The 20,505-nt window shown below is 36.9% G+C and overlaps 1 protein-coding gene across 1 annotated transcript in view; it reads left to right on the plus strand.

Moving 5' to 3' along the window:
- The first annotated feature begins 11,423 nt into the window (after positions 1-11,423).
- Positions 11,424-20,505, plus strand: part of ush2a (usherin) — a 198,485-nt gene continuing 189,403 nt past the window's right edge. The window contains exons 1-4 of the mRNA XM_023332326.1: positions 11,424-11,513; positions 11,994-12,208; positions 12,729-12,947; positions 17,106-17,274. Of these exons, the coding sequence (XP_023188094.1) occupies positions 11,424-11,513; positions 11,994-12,208; positions 12,729-12,947; positions 17,106-17,274 (693 nt within the window). The remainder of the gene's footprint in view (positions 11,514-11,993; positions 12,209-12,728; positions 12,948-17,105; positions 17,275-20,505) is intronic.

A 20,505-nucleotide genomic window follows, 5' to 3' on the forward strand; every position in this document is an offset into this window, starting at 1 on the left:
AATGCTGAAATAAAAGGACATTTGAGTAATTAATAGGTGGCACTTTTTTTGATAAATTCACTGTACATATCTGCCCTCTGTAAAGCTCAGCTCAGTCATTATTTTTGATGTTTCAAAAGAAAAATAAGAAAAGCCTACAAAAAAAATGTTTTTTTTTTCTTTCCCTAGCAAAGAAACCCAATTATCTTCTCCAAAACATCCATGACATTGTGGACACCTGGTACAGTCCAGTACAATTTAAACTCCAAAATACATATTTAAAATCACACCATCACCAACATTGTCATATGTTGTTTTAAGAGAGTAAAATTAGCAAGACACAGATAAAAGATTTGTATGTTAAGTTCTGACTATAAGAGTTGATTTTCCTGTTTTGGTTGTAAATTCTAATATGTCTGACCACTGTCCCCTTGCAAATTGTGTTGAATACTGTCCACTGTACATTATACCAAACAAAGGGTATGGAAGAATGGTGCTCTCTTCCAACTGTTCTTTGTCTTTTGTTACTGTTTTTATTTATTTGTCAATTGTATCCCTGTGAACTCCTGACCTATTCAACACCCTGAAGAGTGTTTAAACTCTCTCCGAAGTGATTAACGCTGAACTGAATCTGTGTGCTCGTCACTGGAAATGGTTTACGCAGATGACACTTATTCCGGCCAAGGCCATTTTGGATGACTGAAAGAAATTATCCTCTGGACTCAGAGGCTTTGTCCAGGTTTTGATCTGACTTATCGCCACAATTTGTGTGGAGGGGAGCATTTTACCTCATGCACTTTTTTGTTGCAAGGATTACTCTGAAGACAATGTAAGATGACGAAGCTAAAGTTGCACATTTCTTGTGTTACCTTGTATAGCCAAATGATGATATGTCTTTTTATTAGGATTCTGTATTTAGAATTAATCTACAGTATTACAACCACCGAAACTGGTGTTTCCACAAATACCAGTGGGAGGATTGACTGTCTAGGGATTTTTGGTGGGCTTCTGATACCAAGATTTTGACCAGTTTGCACTTTGGGTAACATTTTATTGCCCTCACTTGACGCAAATACTTAATTTTAGAAGAGTTTAAATGGAGCAAAGGGGAAACTGATTGACCCATAGTGGCCAATCATGGCTGACTGTCCCCCTGGCTCCACCTAAAATCTACAAAGACCAAAATTTAGCATCCTACAGCTCTACAATATTTGTCATTTAATCCCAAATTGTAACTGCCACTTGTGCTGCAGCCTGTCTCCAGTCTGAATTTGCAAACGTGGGAATATTTAATGGAGAGAGAGAAACTTTTGTGGGACAAAATAGATGTGCAAGGGTAACAAGGCACTTGAGTGGTGAAGAATTACTGACAACAGAAGACCTTCTAGTATTATTAAAAACATGTCTGTAGATTTTAGATGTGCTTCACATCAATAAATAGAACAAAAAAAAAAGAAAAACAATAACCTGTATATTTTTGTGACGTGTATCATACAAGTGTGCTCCAACAATAATGTCCATTTGTGTAAATGTATTTATTTCACATTGTATATATTGTTCATTGCAAAAAGAGAGACCTATGATTCTGTAACTTAAACTATTATGGGTTAAAACATTACATGTGTTACTCCAAACTATGCCTTTCAGGATTATTACTGTAGAGCAATATCAATTAAAACCAGGCTTCCAGTTTTGAAATCAGCCTCCTGTCTCTGATTTTTTTCATTTATTTTTTAAATAATGATTTGCCACAACTAGAGTATCGGCAAATAGAAAGCAAGCTATTTTTCTGGTCGTCAGTTCTGCAAGACAAGACTATGACAAGCACTGAATTATAGAGGGCAATTTATAGTTTTCCAACACCACCAAGTAGCCACATTTGGCTTTGTAGTCTTACAAAGTCAGATCTATATACCCAGCTTTCAAACAGAAAACTAAAACACCTACACAGACTCTTTTTCTTTTCAAGAAGTACACATACAACCTGCATGTAGACAATAAAAAGAAAAGTAAAATCAAATATAAATCAGACAGGAGATGGGGTTCCACTTAAACTCGCTGTCAGTTCGTCAGAGTGCATTCTCTGTGACAAAAACTCACTCAGTGTCTTATGCTAGTTTAGATAACCAGGTTATATCTCTGTTTTAATGAGTTTTATTTCTAAAATTCGCATTGGTCATGTCTTTTTATTTCTTAGTCTCGTTCAAGATCACACCTTTTTGAACCAATGGCTCCCCCACCCTCGTTCCCCACTCCCCCCTTCTCAGTACCCAGCAACAGTAAATGGGATGCAGAGGGCAGATATTTAATGTAGCATATAGCCATGAAGGGCTTTAAGAAGCTTTTTCCCTAACAGGGGGGAGCCCTGACCTGCAGGCAAATATTTTTCAACTAGATGTCATAAGAAGATATTAGTGGAGCGAATCATTTTTTATAGCCTTCTTGCACACTTTCTTCTCACTCTTCGGTTTAAGTTGCTGCCCGCTCACTCAGCCCTCCGCACAGATGTTTTATTTTACTTGGTTGCCTTTTGGAGTTCATTTGTTTTATTTTATTTTTGATTGATTATTATGATATAATAAAAGCTACTTGAGCATTTCAGCTGCTACGGGGCTCTTATCGTTAACCTTGTGGAACATGTGTTAGAGTGGGTTCCACATGCCGCATCGCTAATGCCCACTTTAACTCTTTTATTTTTTTCCCCCACTGCCCTCTGGCTTCATCTGGATTTCTCCTTGCACCTTCGCTTCTCCAAGTATCTTATGTGTCTTTTTCTGTGTGATCTCTTCTATCTGCATTATATATGACAAGATATTGTTATATACTATTGTGAAAAGAATTTTTCACTTTTTACTAAAAAAAAAATAAAAATAACAACATTGAAACAGGTCCAAGAAGACAACCCAGAAATCTTGTTAGTGACATTTTCCAGCCCATTTTATCGTAAGAGACATATTGTTGCGCTGCCACTTCAGTTGAATCCTTTCAGTGCAACGTCCAGGAACCCAACAGAGAAAGAGAATTATATTTTTGATCTTGATCTTTTGTTCATAAAATATCTTAAGGCCATAGGTAAAGGCTCCTTTATTAACTTTACCTAAAAAAAACACACACACACAGCAGTTTACACATTACTATGACAACACCCCAGTACATCTTTCTATTTCACAAGACATCCTTCAGTCAAGCTCAGGAGACCAATAAACTTGAAGTCCTTTGCTTGAGGCAGCAAGTCCTGAGGAAAATGCAACGAGCACACCTGCATCTCATCCAGCTGCTGATATGAGGGGCTGCCTGGTTGCTGAGTACCAACATGTGGTAACTTCTAGCCCTCTGTGTTCCTCTCATGCTTCGACGTCTCCAAACAGTATTCATACTTTATAAAATAAACCTCTGTGAGCCTTGGGCTACAAGCTGACAACTCAAGTAGGAATGTTTTTATTATTTCTTCAATATCTTTGTTGATCTTCAATCTGCCTCTACCTTCAGTTACACATTTTAAGTAGTGTCTTCAATTTTTATGTTCTTTTACACAATGTTCTGTTGCAAAAATAAAATCTGGATCAGATTGGTCACCTCTTGATCCAGTGTGAACAGGATGAGTCGCGAATGGGGTCCATTTCAATCATCTTATGAAATTTGCTTTTGTCTTAAAGCCATATATTTTTTAATTAAGACGAATTGTTTAATTATTCCTAATGTTATTGTGTTTTTGATTGTCTTTTGTTAGTTTTCTCCAAATAGGTCTCTCTTGTAAACTACATCTTGGGTCTCAATGGAACAACCTGCATAAATAAAGGTTAAATGAACAAAAACTAATAAATAATATTGTGGATATCATTTTAGCACTACAAATGTTTTCATTACATATACTACTTCAAATATTTGATTGTGCTCAATTGATGCCTTCAGTTTGGTGTCTAAGCAAGAGTGTCCACTGCATATTAAACCTACCATCTATCTAGTAGCCACTGGTGTGGGGATTTAAAGTGCCACTAATTCAATGGCCAGTGACACGTCAGACTATTTATTAAAGTACACTAACCTAATAAATGGCCCATAGAATGGAGAGTTAAAACATTTACTGTCCTGAGAGAGAGATTGAGAGCAATATATACAGAAAGAAAGACAAGAAAGGGGAAGAGAGAAAAGACACAGAAAGGGGAGAATGAGAATAAATGACCCATCGTATAGAGTTAAGACATTAAAAGTGCAAATAGACAGCTGACCCTCATATATAGCTTGCACATGCAGCACAAATGTATGCAGTCACTAAAGCCACTTTACACCTTATGTGATAGAGGAGGGGGAGAATGATAAGAAGTGGGAAAGGATGAAGAATTGGATTACCTCAGGAACATGGGACTGTAGTAAAATAAAGAGGCAAGAAATAGCAGAGATCATTGAATGTGATAGAGTCACATTAACAAGAGAAAAAAATATTTAAAAGATTACCAAAAGGATCAAAACCAAATAAAGGAGAGTATTTTATACTTTTAGCTGTAGATTCTAAATGAAGGCATGTAAAGAATACACTTCAGCAATGGATATACCACTCTACAGATACACTGCTACTTCTAGTACATTTCTGTAAAATAGAAAGTACTGTGGTTCTGTGTTTTTGTGTGTCTCCCCAGTTTTTTCATTCCACAATCAGTAAAAGCTGGTGGTATCTTATGCTGGGACTGGTTCTGCTGGAGTTGTTTTTTTTCCTGCTAAATGGGAGTCATTTACTTCCACTGTTGCCACGTGCTTGCTCAAGAAAATTACTACAAATTGACTTGGTTCCTTAGATAGAAAACTTTTGATACACTGACATTACAAACTGAATTGTTTAAGAACTAACTATAACTATTCAAATATGAATATGTGTAATTGGATTTGAATCTGTTACTTGACTGAACTGTATTCTCTTGATTTGATTATTTGTGTGGACATTATCTTTTAAAGTGCTGTAAGTTTACCATTTTTGTGTGAATTGCCATTATTTACAAACTATTTTGAAATAAAATAATTAAAACTTTTTCCACACTGAAATATTTAGATGATTCAAAAGGTAATATATAAAAATAAAAGTCTTGAAAAACACATAACAAAGAAACAAACCCAAATATTTTCCCTCATTTAACCACTGATGTCTTGCTTAGTCTCTTTATTCCAGTGTAGTATAAATCAACATTTTTGTATCAGTTTAATAGGCCAATTGTCAGGGGAGAATTTAAGTGGAGATAGTTTCCAAAATGCCCCGAGCTACTAATGCAGCTTTGACAGGGGAAAGGTGATTGGCATAGACAAAGTATATGTATGTGATTCTGAATTTGCTGCTGGATGATGATATGTGTATGTGCATTGTCAAGAGAGGCAGGAGGTTAATTCAATCCTATAGAAAAGCAGCATGGAGGGGATCGGGCAGCAGAGCCCTGGGGGTGTCACTGGCCTCAACCCCAATAGGGGGCAGAAATCATGCCCACACACACACACACACACGCACCCACACACACACGACACAATATGGACTGGATGTCTTGAGGCTGCAAAGTGTGGAAAGCTAAGGGAAAGCCAAATTGTTTTTAAATCTGGGTTCTGGTGCATTTCATTTGGAGCCGAGCAGGGTAAATGATGAATGTGGATTAAAATATATATACCTATTTATAGAAAACGCTGCATAAAACAAGGACAAGAAAGAAGAGGACATTCAAAGAGACTCAGTGATAGAGGGCAGTAACAGGGTTTCAGGGTAGAGAGAGGGGAGACAGAAATGGAGTGCATAAAAGAACGGAGTGGTACTGGAGGAGAGAGGGATTTGTGGGATAGGTACATAATTATAGGACAAAAATGACTGAAATAGAAAGTATGTAGACAGCAGTGTCACATGGAAGTGTTTGACGGGGAAAATGGAGACATGGACCAAAAATAAACCTGACATCAGCACAGCAAACAATGTGTTGACTCAAAATGGCACATTTGCCAACCATGCATGTTGTCTGTTTCCGAGGACTGATGTATAAGCCTATTAAAAGAGAGATTCTGTCACTGTGTATGACGGTTCGTAGAAACATAAATTTGATTATGCAACACTGTCCTGACCAGAACAGATATATCAAACACCAACCTTTTGCATGTAGATCAAAAAGGAATAATTCATGGATAAAACTGGTTTTAATTGTCCTTGACATGCAAAACCATAAGGTTTTGTTGTCACACTGAGTATGTGGCCTACATGTGTTGAGAATATTCTTTCTTTGGTCGTGTGATAAGCTTTCATGTTAATGTAATCTTATAAAAAACCGTTGCGACCGTTGTAAAAACCCAACGGTCGCGAACGTTTCGGCTCTGAGAGCCGGTTGCTTGAGAGTCGTTCTTCTTTATAAGGGGCGGGGCTACAGACAACAGCGCAAGAGCACAGGACAGGTGGAGAGAGAGGAGGAAAAGGAGAGGGAGAAAGAAAATGAGAGGGAGGGAGCCGTCTCCCCATATTTACTTCGTTCGCTGCTCAGTTCTCACTTTCAATGCAAAGGCTCTCCTCGCAACAGAACTTTGTTTTGATCAGCATAACAGCCTTGTGGACAATCACATGTGAGGATATTATCCCATTTACCATTATGTGAAAGCAAAAAGGGGGACGGATACAACAGTCATGTTAGTTCATCCCTTCAGTCATTAGACAATGGTGAAGTGGAGAGTGAGTTGCGAAAAACCACACATAGCTTTATGTGGCACTTGTAAGAGAAATAGCATTTGACTGAAGATTAATCATTTACAATTTGGATCTGTTCGAGAGATTTGTTTGTGTTTTGTTCATTTGTTTTTGCTAAAAAATTAAAAGCTTGATTACAATATTAAACTAAAGTAAGATTGTCTGTTTTTGTAGCACAACTACATAACATTAAGAAACCATAAAGCTTCTCACACAGGCAACATTGAATGCAAAATTTATCATGTAAAACATTCCTATCTGCCAAGTTAATTCAAAGGTTTGCAGATGGTGCTAAATTAAGCTGTTTGGGTGCAAAAGAGCTGGCTCTCTGAAAAGAGCCGAAATTCCCATCATTATCAGACAATTAACGTTACCACTGGAATTTACACACACAAAATCAAGCATAACCTTCACTTATTGATCTTTCATTTGACTATCAATAAGTGTCATTATGACAAAAATTTTATATTTATTACCAGTTATCTTCGTGCAGACGTATGTATATATTCGAGGCTGAATGCATAAATCAATTTTGTGTTTTTTAGAGAAAATCTGCATTAAAATTTGAGCTTTTACATCCTGCTGTCAATGTTGTACCAAAGTTGTATCATCCTTACATGCTGCAAAAACAACTGTTCAAAGGTTTTATTAAATAATAATATTAAAGTAAATGAAAAGAGTATGTAAACTTTTGATCACCACTGTATATAGTGGCATGTGTGTTAACATGTATTAAATCTAACCTAAAGTAGAAAAAAATGCAGGGATGCAGCAATTTATTCAATTTTGTTCTAATCAGCAGTGAGGGCAAGGATGCCCCCATACATATTCATGCTGCTCTCAGGAGTTAAAGCCACATTACATTTACAGCTAACATATACCATATTAGTCTTAATGTTATTAGACTAGATAACAGAATTTGGATAAATACGAATCATGCACAAACAATCCAGAAAATCAAACAATCTTAATAGTGGGATTGAGTTTTAAGCTGTTTGTCTGATAGCTCTTCAATCTGTGAAACTGACTGTGCCTGGCTGAATAAATTAGCACAATCAATGTGGGACTTTATTCTTTGTCTTGAGGACACATTTCTTACAAATATATGCAAATGTCTTGTTAAGAGTGCATAAGAGGAACTCTTCTTGGATAACAAAGCTCTCGATGATCATAGTCCGACACCATGGCGTAATATTTTCACCCACTCAAAACACAGAAGGAAAAAGATGGGATACGTGATGAAAGTTTTAAAACTAAAAGATTCCTTTTGGTCTTATAAAAAGCCTCAATTGATTTATTTGAATGTTTGTTTTTAAAAAAATTAAAGGATATCATTTGACAAAGACAACTTTGCTTTGATCCATTTTGACATGGACACCAATTAGACGCATGGGAAACCGTCAGGAAAGGATCAGATTTCTTTAAATATTGATAAATTGATGAACACATTTCAAGAGGCAACTTTTTAACTAACTGATCTGTCACATTCTGATCTCACATCCCCTGCTTTCCACTCTCCACTTTCTTTCTACATCAGTTTAGCTTTCATCTGCTCCCTCCACTACCTTCATTTTTTCCCCACCTCTTTTTTCCCTACCTCTTTCCTAGCCCCCAGCCACCACCCTTCTCCTTCTTTCCCCTCCCTTTGCTACTCTCTGCCTGGTATTGATTAGAAGGCAAACCTCTAATCTCCTTAAGGTCATTAGGAACACTTAATTAAAACCTAGTTAGAATGCCTTTGTTCGACCAAAGAAAATTGCAGCTGTTCAAACGAGATTAGTATGATAACGTTAAAAAAAACCCTGTCAACTGAGAAAAGAAAAAATAAAAGTGTCTTACTAGAAATGTTTACATAATTAACATGGAGAGAATCTGAACACACATTGGCACCTACACTTCTATGCTTCTGTTTGTGTGTTTTAGGAAATGGAGAATTATATGCAGCTGTGAAAGCAAGTGCAAGAATTTTATCTAGAGAAATTTATTTGAGGTGCAGTTTATTTGAAGTTTATTTATTTGAGGTCTAAAGAGGGGACAGTCTGAGAATTTAAAAATTCCTTGCTAATGTTCAGTTTACACTAAAAAACATAAGCTTTTGCTGATTTAAAAGCAAGTTGAGGCATTTAAAAAAAGTGCATGCAATAGAAAACTTGAATTTACCTAATAAATGTATGCCTTGTGAAGAGCTAATTTGTTGCCTTAATCCTAATGGAAAGCAAATAATTTTGTAACACAAGAACAAAAGCTACAGACCTTGTAAAGAAGAGAGATGAAATTGGTAAGAGAGTGTCATTATATACAGTGAAGGACTTGTACTGACATGGGCTGAAAGGCAATTCAAAGAGGAAGAAATCACTAGTCCAAAGCAAAAAATGGTTTTCTAAATAAACAATGACCCTATAGTTCTAATAGTTAGAAATTAGTTGAAACAGTAAAGAAAATATTTAATCATATATCATTTACTTTACTGTCCATAGCATATATGAGTAATATAGATAAGATTGGTCAATAATAGACTTACACTTAGTAGCTAATGGTAGTTGTATTTTAAATGTCTTTAGATGCTGTGCAATTAATTCTGATTGTGAAAAACAGTCTGATTGCTAACCTGATCAAATGACTGAATAAGGTTGTGACAGATTGATAATACATTAAGGGGATTTACCTTAAAGATAAACGTTAAATGTAGGACATGTGAAGATGCAAATAAGTCTGTGGAAATGAAAATATTTTCTTACAAGGGCGCAATGGGAGCGGAAAGGAAGGAAGTAGCATTATAATGAAGCAACTTCAACCAAACCAGATGTAATTAATTTGACGGATACATTGGTTTATTAAAATATATTGTATTCTTAAAGGATAGTGTTTTATTGTGACTGAGACGTCTTTAAATAAGTTTCTTCAACGCTTTTTCAGTGGCCGCCGCTGATTACCGTTGCTTAGAGACGGAAGTAGCTTTCGTCTTCAGTCCAGAGAGCCACTTGTCTGAAACCCAGACACAGCCTACGTAGGTGGGGGGAAAAACATTACAAATCATGCAGGGGGGGAGAGGCGTGGGTGGGTCATTATTTGACTCGTATATTATTGTCTCGCAGTTTCAAAACAATCGTTGGCGTTCCGTTTTTGATATAAAATGGATAAGACGCGCAGCTTTCTCTTATTCTGCTTGCGGGGCTCTCAAGTTTCCGTTACCCGGTTCAAAGTGTAACGTTGCAGCGGCGTTACGGTGTGCCCGGTATCCTGCCGCCTCTAGCGCTGCTGGGCAGATGGCAGCACGAAGTAATCTTCTTAATACCGCGCGCCGCATGTTGTGAATGAGAGACGTAAGAGGGAGATAAAAAAAAAAAAAAGAGCAGCTTCAACAAGTTCAGTTGTGCTGTCATTCACTTCCCCCCTGTAAACACCGGGCGAAGTAATTTTACTCATGTTTTGAAAGGACTACTTTTTGGGGAGCGGTATTTGTTAACGGTGACGGACAGGTGTGCGGGACAACCTGTTGGGGGCTTGCTTTCTTTGACTCGTGCCAGAACAAGTTGAATGCTTGTCGACGCCGCACTTGTGATGGGGAGAAACGTTTGTGCAGAGTGTCCACAGCAGGTAAATACCCTGAAGCTACTACATATTTAGAATGTTTGAGTATCTGCATAGATTTACAAGTTTGCTCGGCATAGAGAACAGTATGCATTATTAGATACATGGGAGGCTTTTCTATTTTCTAACGGACTTTACAGCCAAGAGCCATGGCCATGTAATATAACACTTCAGATGACTACACGGCTGGCCTCTTTTTTTGTGTGTGTCAAAATGGGAAATTGAAGCTGCAAAGTATTGTAATAAAGAGAGCTTTGGCCTAAGCCTCAATTTCCAACAAACTTATTTGAGAACCTGTTTAGTTGGATAAAACCTGGGGGCCAGATGCCACAGGAAAAAGGGCATGTTTAATTCAATGGAAAATGAAGAAAAGCGAGAGGCAATGTAGCAGTATCAGTTGAGCTGTGCCTCCATCAAGCTGTACATGATAGTGTGGGCTTTGGCCGGGGAATAGCCTGCATGGCATTTCACTCTCCTCAGATTTGTCTGATGTTGGATTTTGGTCTGACCAGTTCTCTTTTTTCCTCTTTTTCCAGATTGTGAAATCCTACCTATCATGTGAAGGCTTTGGTTGCGGTTTTCCTGGGTGTGCGGGTGTGGGGGTGAGGGACGGAGACCGTGTAACAGAAGACTAATCTTGGTAGCTTCACCCTAGGGGCACTGGCCTCTAAAAATGCTTCTGTAACCCTGGAATCATGGAACCATGACAGTCATCACTTATTCAAACGGCGTGGGTAGACTTCAGAACAAAATTTTGGTTCTTGAACATCCCTTGGCCTGCAAGAGTGTTCCAGAACCTCTGTCTGAGATTCTAGAACCTGGAACCACGCTGGACTTCTTAAAGATTCAAGAATGCTATGGGGTCAAACACATAAAGAGGACTGAAGAGAAGAATGATATCAGAGGGCAAAGCATTCAAAGAAAGTTCCAAACAATGACCAGAGGAATCGACAGTGATGGAAAAGAACATAGAAACGATGTAAAAGGATGTCTGAAGTTTGTTAAAGGAGAAGACAAGCGTGAGACAGACCTCATGGGTATATGTTCATGTAGAGAAAAGAGCGAAATCCTGCACAGAGAGAAAAGGACCAATACCAAGCAGATCTGGCTTATTTTTTCATTATCTCATCAAAGCATCAATGAAGAAAAAAATAGGATGAATTTCCTTGGACTGAGGTGGCATAAAGTGTTGCCCTTCTTAACACTTCTTTTCCTGAGCTTTTATCCTAAACCTGCTTCTTCACAGGTAAGAGTGTTTTTAGAAACAGTGTCCAGACTCATGCCGTCTGTTAACTATGCACAGTATTAGACTGACACATTTGTAGGACATCAAGAGTAACAACATTAACAATATTTCTGGCATACAGTATTTCATACTGGCATGAAATACCAGCATATTTCATGCCAGTATTTTATGGCTGTGATCACTTGATTTTTATTGCAGGTTACTATTGGTTTAGTTATGGGGTTTTTTAAACCCATAACACATTTTAATATGTTTTTTGGTATACAAACATATTAAAATGTGTCTTTGACAATTGCATTTTGGGAATTATTATTAAACAAATGAGACTAAACAAAAAACAATAAATAAAAAATCTAAGCCCAGAAATGATTTTTATTAACTGTCTTTTATATGATTCCCTTGATATTCATTAGTTGCTGATGTCATTAGGAAAGTATATGTTCAAAAATCAGTTTGTCACACTTTCTACTCCTTTTACAGGGGCATTTCCCACGAATGGAGAATATTGCAGCTTTCAAGCCTGTGTCGACCTCGCCGCCTCGGTCCACCTGTGGCGTTCCGGAGCAGAGCAGCTACTGTCAGTCACCTTCCTCACGAGATGAACTGCATTTGTGTTTTCAAGCCATGTGTGTCCAGGAGTGTCCCTATAGATCCTCCACGCCACCTTACGCCCCACTACTGTTAGCTGCACACAGGTAACTGGTTTTATTTGTTCAAGAAGTTATTGCAGTCTTATCTATGACCACTTACTTTTTAAAATATTCCTAAAATATGAATAGTATTTACTTTATTAAAATATAGATTTTTTTATTTGACTTGTTTACTTCTATGTAGAATCAGTATCTTTCTTACTAGGAATATATGCATCGGATAAAGTACCAGTGGATGTACTGCAACTAAAAGTACTTGATTTTAAAAATCACATTGATTCAACAGAACTCTACAGTTAAAGAAAATGTATTTATACCTTAATAGATCTCTTACATTCTTGTAAATAAGTTAAGTTTATTGTTAAATCACTATTCACAGACTTGGTTACAAAATGCAGGACAATCAGAGAGTAAAAACAGGATTATAGAGACAATACCAAAAAATGATCCAGTCAATAAAATTTTCAGAATAAAGCTTAGTTAAACAAAAATGTGTTTAGCTGTTTGTTAAAATTAAACCCTTGTAAGGTTTCTGTATTGACACATATAAACTTAATTCTACCAGGGGCACCTGTGTAACCGAAGACATTGTTGACACTCGTCGTGGGACTCAGACAGAGGCTGGAAGCACAACAAGTTCGGATGGACTTTCTGTTGGACCTGGCAGTATACTGTTTCAGCCCAGCGAAGATGGATGTCTGGTCACTCCTCCTTCACAGGCAATCGGACCACGTGGTTCTCTCACCTTGGCAGTGTGGTTAAAACCAAACTCCACTGGAGAAATGTAAGTTTAATGTTTACAATTTTTAGTTATCCAAATATACTTGCCAGTTATGTAGTTTAAGTTTTTTGTGCTTCACTTGGATAGATTTAAACATTTGCTGTTGTTTATTAGGAGCTGAAAAAATGTTCAGGATTGATTTAAAAGAAAGAAACAACACATTTTCTGAGTTAACGTGTGTTCTCATACTAAAAATTGGCTAATACATTGTTAAATTTACACATACATAGAACATGTTTTGATGAAATCTAACATTTGTTAGGGCACAGTGCACAGAGAAGTGTGCAAAATCTCTTAAAAACAAAAGCTTCCTTGCCAAGTGACATTGTTTCCAACATACTAGATTTCAGAGGGTTGCTTTTGGAGGATACACAACTTTTAGTATGTGCTCCACTCTGAACCGACTAATCAGTGTGGCACTTTGACGTAATGGAGGGATTTCTTGAAAGGTAAACTGCATCGGTTGACATTTTGAGTCAACTATCAGATAGCGAGAGCATAATGGCCATGGCCAGAGCTCCTATCCCTCAGAGAATGCTTACACACAGAAAGAAATGTTTCACTATAGAAAGTTAAATGCAGAAAACATTAATAAATTACAACCTGAAACTAGGAAAGCAATTTTAATGTATAAAAATCTCTACATCTTTTCTACCAGTTGGATTTACAAATGGTAGGTCATTCTTTTCACCGTTTGTCTGATCATATGAAACTGTCATTAAACACTGCTGAGGTTTTGGAGTCCTTGGGTAGGTTTAAATGATACTTACCTTTCTGGCTCTTTATTTTATAGGTCTAAATATTTAAGAATGAACTAAAAAGCAGTTTTTAATATGTGTTTGATGCAGATCATGTGTGAAGCATAAAAAAGTGTAAATAGAGCAGCCAATTAAAGTCATGGTTCCGATTTTTTTTTTTCCCACAGGGCTACCTTTAAGAAGGTATGACTGTTTCCCAGCTTTGCTTGACCTACCTGGAAAATCTTTCTTTTAAGAAATATTTGTTGTGGGAGGTATCTTTAATAGATGATGACATAAAATTGTCTTTGTAAAAACCCTATGAGATTTAATGGTTTATGAAATATTTCTTGCATGAGAACACACACTGATATTATAAGGATATATTTGTGATATTGTGACACATCCTAACCTCTGAGCAGAATCCTACTTCAAACTTTTTATACATATTGGTTGCATCAGATATTGTATACAATCAAAGTAGCACCTTACTGTTTTGGAGAAGTTTGTGAAAATGAAAACGGTGAAACTGATCTCATAAGGAACATGTAATGCCTGTCCAGGTCAGTATCACCATCAGGAAACAGCAAGCTGTCATGTCCTACTTAGTCTGCTTAAGTGTTGGAGAAAGGGAGAGTAAGTGTGCTGGTATGTCCTAGGCCAGCCCAGAGTGGTGCACAGTTACAAAGGCTCAGATCAGCTTTCAATCAAATACACCAGGGTGTAGACGAGACAAATACATGCACAGAAGAGATCTGTTGACTTTTATTGGCCATCATGTCTATTTTTCTAATGGCAATCAATGATGCTCACAAGTAATTTTTTTTCCAAGTCTGAAATAAACATTTTCTTATCAAATCCATAACATCTGATGAACCTCAAAACATTTGTACATCAACATTTAGTTGTACATCAACGTTTAATTCATTTGACATTTACTTGCCACCAAAAAAAATGTTTTATCCATAAAACTTTTAAAAATTTTAATTTTGTTTAAAAAGTATTTCTGAATAGAATCATCATTTGAAACTAGTTTTACGACCTTTTTAGATTATGGAACTTTATGTTTTATTTCTGTCACAAATCACTTTTATGGATAATTAGCATTACAGGGCATAAAAAGGTTTCAGGTTTTACTCATTGTATTTACTATCACTCCTTGAGATGTTTTTTCTCCAGAACTTTAAGAATTCAAATATTCAGAAAAATGCTACTTTCAAACAAGATCTAAAATCATTCAGTCAACTTTTTCACCAATGCACACTTAATGACAAATGTAGTGTGTTTTTTTTCTGATAAGCTGAATTATCTAACTGTGGTTTGATAAATTTAAATGACAGTTTGATCAATTTAAAATTGATAAAGTAATTACAGGTTTACCTTAAAATGAAGTGTAAAATTTAGACACAATACACTAATGGTTGCATACTGTGTTAATGTATTGGCTGCTTTTGCTGTTAGTAAAATTTAAATGGGATTGTCTGATTGTTGCATTTCTCTGTGTGTTTATGAAGTCGTCTGTCTGGGGAGTCAGATGATGGAAAACTCTTGTTGTCTTGGCCTGCCGAACATGACACCTGTATGGCTGAATGCGTCTCAATAGAGTCATCTCTCCCCCTCTCACTCCCTCGCTCTCCCTGCCTCTGTTATTTTTGCTCTTGTTGCCCATCATTCTTTTGTTGTACAGATGATCATGGCTGCTATCAAAGAAGCCAGATGAAAGGAGGTCTCTGTCTTCACCTCTGTCCATCGCTCCTCACCCCATTTCTTTGTCTCGTCCTCTCCCTGTGATTTCACATCCCTCCCCTCACTTTAACAATGGACAGAGCTAACCACCTGTTCTTACAACCCATACTGTTTATTACATCAATGCTGTACTCCCAGCAGCAGCTTATGCCATATTTGTTTTTATCTTGTTAAAGTATTTTTATTAGGGATGCACAATAACTTTTTTAAACCAATACCAATAGTAGTTTTCTCATTCCAAAGACCTACAACATACCTGAAAAAATGAAAAATGTAAGGTTGTGATATTAGAATTATTTATTTACAGTCAGAGTTGTTTCCTCAAATTACATTGATGCCATTTAAACTCTATGCAGATCTTGTTCATGTGCGATTAAAAAAAATAAATCACACATTGACCACCGAACATGTTATTGATGCTATTCGTTACGATATCGGAGCGATAAGAATGACATCATTATTTCTTGATAAAAGACAGATAATTATCAAACCAATTATTTGTTCACCCTAATTTTTTTATTTAGGTTGTACAGTAACTATTTTTGCTGCTATCCAAGATAGTAGAAGAAGAAGCTTATGACATTAGCGCTGCTTAACCCTCTTCTGAACCCGCTCCAAAAAACCCAAAATATGTTCAGCATATTTTGGGGTTTGTAATGTCTGTAAGAGGACATAACAAAATTCAAAAATGGGAACGGGAAAGTCTGATCAACGTTTCTCAATATTTTATTTTATTTTGCTTCATGAGCTCATCAGGTTAAAGAACGTTAGCAGAACCAATAGGAAAAAGATGAAGCAATAACTTGAATTACACACACACACATGCCCGCACCCACACACACCTAAAATAGAATTATAACGTGGGTTTCCAGCACTGACACGGAAGCTGCTAAAAAAAATTATCAAGGGAAATAATATCAAAAAGATGTATTGATCTGTTATGTTGTATACTGTAGGCATCATTTAATAATACATATTGGCAAATTATCCCAAATCAAGCTTAAGACTCAGTTGTACAGGAACATCTCAGTTATAATTCTGGTTCAGCAAGCAGAGTGCAGAAATCTGTTTACTCCCAATACCAACAGAGCCAGGAACCAGACAAAGAAACAAATAACGGCAAAATAAAATGTGAAACCTAAATATCAAACAAATTCTAATTAATGCCACTATAAAATGATCTGTAAGATTTTAAACTACTGGCTTTGATCTTTGGCATTCAGTATTTGGTGCTGAAACTATTTCATCGTGTTCCTTCAGATTTTCAGCTTCTTTTCTCTTCGTATTTTTTTTTTAAGATATTTTAAGATATTCACATGCATATACAAATCTGGGCATGTGCTCACTGTCGACTGTGAATTTAAAAGCTCTTTTTCTCATGAATCCATCTACAGTATCTGATTTATTGGGTATGCTGCCCTGGGTTCATAAAAGCCATGATTCCCCATAAAATGTCAGTGGAGGTGGTTAATATGACACGTTGTGGTCGTGCGTGTCTGTGCACGGTGCAACATCCAAACCCTCACAGTCATGTGTAATATTGATATTCAATGGGAAAATGTCAAAATGATGGGCTCTATGTAGTGGTGCTCAGCTGCCGTGGTTTTGTGTTTTCCAGTTCAGGTCATGTTAATTCGTTTGTATTTATTTCTTCTTCATTGTGTTTTCTTTCTCACAGGATGCTACTGGAGAAGAGCTCAGACAATCGCTTGGTTTTTTCTTTGACCGTGTCAGAGCGGGCTGTAGCCCTCCGATATGGTCAGACCAACGGGCTAACCTCACATACCATAAGCTTCAGAACAGAAGGTCGGCTACAGCTGAACAGGTGGACACATATTACTTTGCAGGTAAGAAATATCAATAGTTTGAGGATCAATATTAGAGACACTGGATTATTATGTTCATATTTTAAGGTTTAAGTGTAGCCTTCCATGAAGTATTGTGTTTAACTTGACATGGGTCTTTTTTTTATTCAAACTTACTGCACAGACCATAAAAACAAACAATTCAGATAATTTGGCCCTCAGTTTGCAATCATATTTTGGGAAAAGAATAAAAGCTGAACAATTCCCATTACTTTTTCTGTAACCAGCATTTCAGTGAGGGAAGGAATTGGCAAAAATGTCGTTCAATACATAGTGCAAGGTGGCGTAGTTGGTAGCACTATTGCCTTGCAGCAAGTAGGGTTAGATTCCCAGTTTTTCTGAATGGACTTTGCATGTTCTCCCTGTGCATTCATGGGTTCTGTCTCCATCTTCCTCCCACAGTCCAAAAACATGACTGTCAGGTTGATTGGCCATTCTCCTTAGGTGTTGGTGTGTGTGTGCATGGTTGTTTGTCCTGCCTGTCTCTGTGTTGCCTTGTGATGGACTGACAACCTGTCCTTGGTGTACCCCGCCCCTCTCCAGTCGACCACTGGAGATAGGCACCAGCACCCCTTAAAACCTCACTAATGGATGGATGGGTCATTGAATAGTGATGCCATAGTTTTTCCTCATATCAGGAATCTTTATCATAGCTTTCACAATTCTATCTTACTTCCTGAGGATTTTGTTTTTGTTAAGGCATTAAATTAATTTAGCTGTTTAGTGTTGCCAAATTGATTAAATTGATTTGAAAGTAATGCAATTACTTTCAAATCAACCAAATTATAAACGTTAGATTCGATATCTGCTGAGAGAGAACATCAACTAATAACAATGATGTTGATGTTTGATTTTTAGTTAAAAATAGTGTTTGCATGCATGCCATTGAATTACAAATTATTTGTATGTTTCAAATATTTTCATTTAATCACTTGTTTTTATCTTTTTTTTTTTTATTTATTTAGTAAACCTAAGTGGTGTATATTAGCTTGAAATGTTGTAAGTTGTTTGAAGTCAGTATTACAAGGCCTTCATGGACACAAACAGTCTCACCAGCTCTCATCACTCTTAAATGGCAGCTAGTGAAGTGGAGAGAGTTTTGAGGCCTAAATGAATCCCTGTGTGTGTTATTCTGGTCTCTGGTGAAGTGGATCATTTTACAGATTTTTCCACTGGACAGTCTCAGTCTTTCATCATCATGAATAACACCAAAGATACTACCCAGAGAAATCATGGTTACCTTGACCAGCCTTATATTTTCAGATGGATATAATCTATATCATCTACATTTTTGCACTTTGTCATTTATGACATACATTGATACATTTTGTGCAAAAGTCTTTGTTGTAATATCTTCTTTCTATTACATAACCACTTATCACACTATACTACATAATCACTTATAATCTTAATTAAATTGCTGCATTTAATAATTAGCAACGTTTAACTTATTGCTTTATTATTTTTGCAATCTAACTTAAAAGTGGAATACTTATTTTTATATAAGGTTTAAAGAAATACTGAGCTCTGTGTGAGCATGAACCAGCTCACTTTTGTGATCCGTTTAAAAATTGAGCTGCTGAATGAAATCTCAGCAATTTGCAGCATCATCTCTCAGCAACATCATTTTGCCAGAGCAGAGAATCTAACTTGACACCTTAGTTTACAGTTTGCTGATGGGTGTTGATGGTGGAAAAATGTGGCAGCCCAACCTGTTGTTGGCTAAATGTAGTGTTGCTGATGGCTCACATTGTAGACAGTGCATGTACAGTATGCAGAATCCCTCCCAGGGATAAAGTTGTCATTGTGTGTCTATGCATACCACAATGCTCAATTTGCCAATTCAGACAAGACATGGAGTGAGGCTTGTGGGCATTTTGCTTGAGGTGCATCATATCTATGCAGCTTTGGGGTGTTTTAATCCGTTGAGCGGTTGTACCTTTCTGTAAATCAGCCTGCCTTTTTGTGTAATGGTGTGGTGATGTGATCGGTTTTGACCATTCAGAGAAAATAATAATTATCCTTGACACGCAAACACTATACGCATACTCATGTTCTCACTCATGCATGCACACACACTTATATACCCGCTCTGTCACATAAACACACTGACACAAACTCACCACTCAGTGGTAATTTGTAGCAGTCTGTCAACCACAATGCAGATATTACTCTAAGGAGTAAAGTAGAACCCCTTCCTATTCGCATTTAGGCAAACACACACCTACACACCCCTGCACACACCACTCATCTGTCAGTTTGTACAGATCAAAACACAAAAAAGACAGTCAAAAGGAATACCGATTTCCAAGTGCCAGGAGCATGACACGCACACACCCACGCACCCCCACACGCACACGCACTCAAGGTGCCAGAAGCAAGGTGCTGTAGGGATGCTGGTGCTCCCTAGGTAGTTGTCTTATCTGATTATGGTAACGATGTAGAGAACAACGGAGGAAAACGCAGCCTGAGGGAGGAAGGACTGACAGAGAAAGAAAGATGGGGGAAGTGAGGGAGTAAGCTCAGTGTACTTAAGTGCAGTCATCAGCTAATACAAGTCTAATCTTTTAGTGCATTTTTCTAAAAAAACAAATGTTTGCAGAAGGTTATTCTCCATCTATCTACTCGTACTACTGAACTCCCTTCAGTTCTAAGCATAAACATATTCAAGCTGTTTTTTAAAATAAAGAAATCTTCACTGTACATAAAGTGCTTCCTCTATGTAAGTCTTTTCCTTTTTCCTTTTTTTTACTAATGATCAATCCACAAAATTCAAAAAGCTACATGAGGATAAAGTTTGTGACTTGTTGAAAATGGCATAAATTAGTTGCTAGCTACCAATTAGAGATACCTCATAAGGTGTGAAAGGTTAGGGTGACTACATGCATTTTTATAGTCTCTTTGAAGTTTTATTTTGCAACGTCTTTTGAATTTTATTTTTCTTAAACCTTGAGCAAACACATTCAAAGAAGGATTATTATGTAAAATCTACTTTTTTACCTTTATATAATGTTATAATATTATTTTCTCATCAAAAACATACCTGGAGTGTTTGATTCTTTCATGTATGTTTGAGAAATCCTTGAATCTCCTGTGGCAGCCATTCAGGGGTATCTAAACTCTTGCTCTCACAAAGCACCATCTATTTCCACAAAGCTCCCATTTAGATCTTCAGTCTCCAGATGAAACTCTGAATCACAGTGCATCCCCTCC

Source organism: Xiphophorus maculatus, chromosome 4 (genome assembly GCF_002775205.1).
Source record: "Xiphophorus maculatus strain JP 163 A chromosome 4, X_maculatus-5.0-male, whole genome shotgun sequence".
In the NCBI taxonomy this organism is placed as follows: domain Eukaryota; kingdom Metazoa; phylum Chordata; class Actinopteri; order Cyprinodontiformes; family Poeciliidae; genus Xiphophorus; species Xiphophorus maculatus.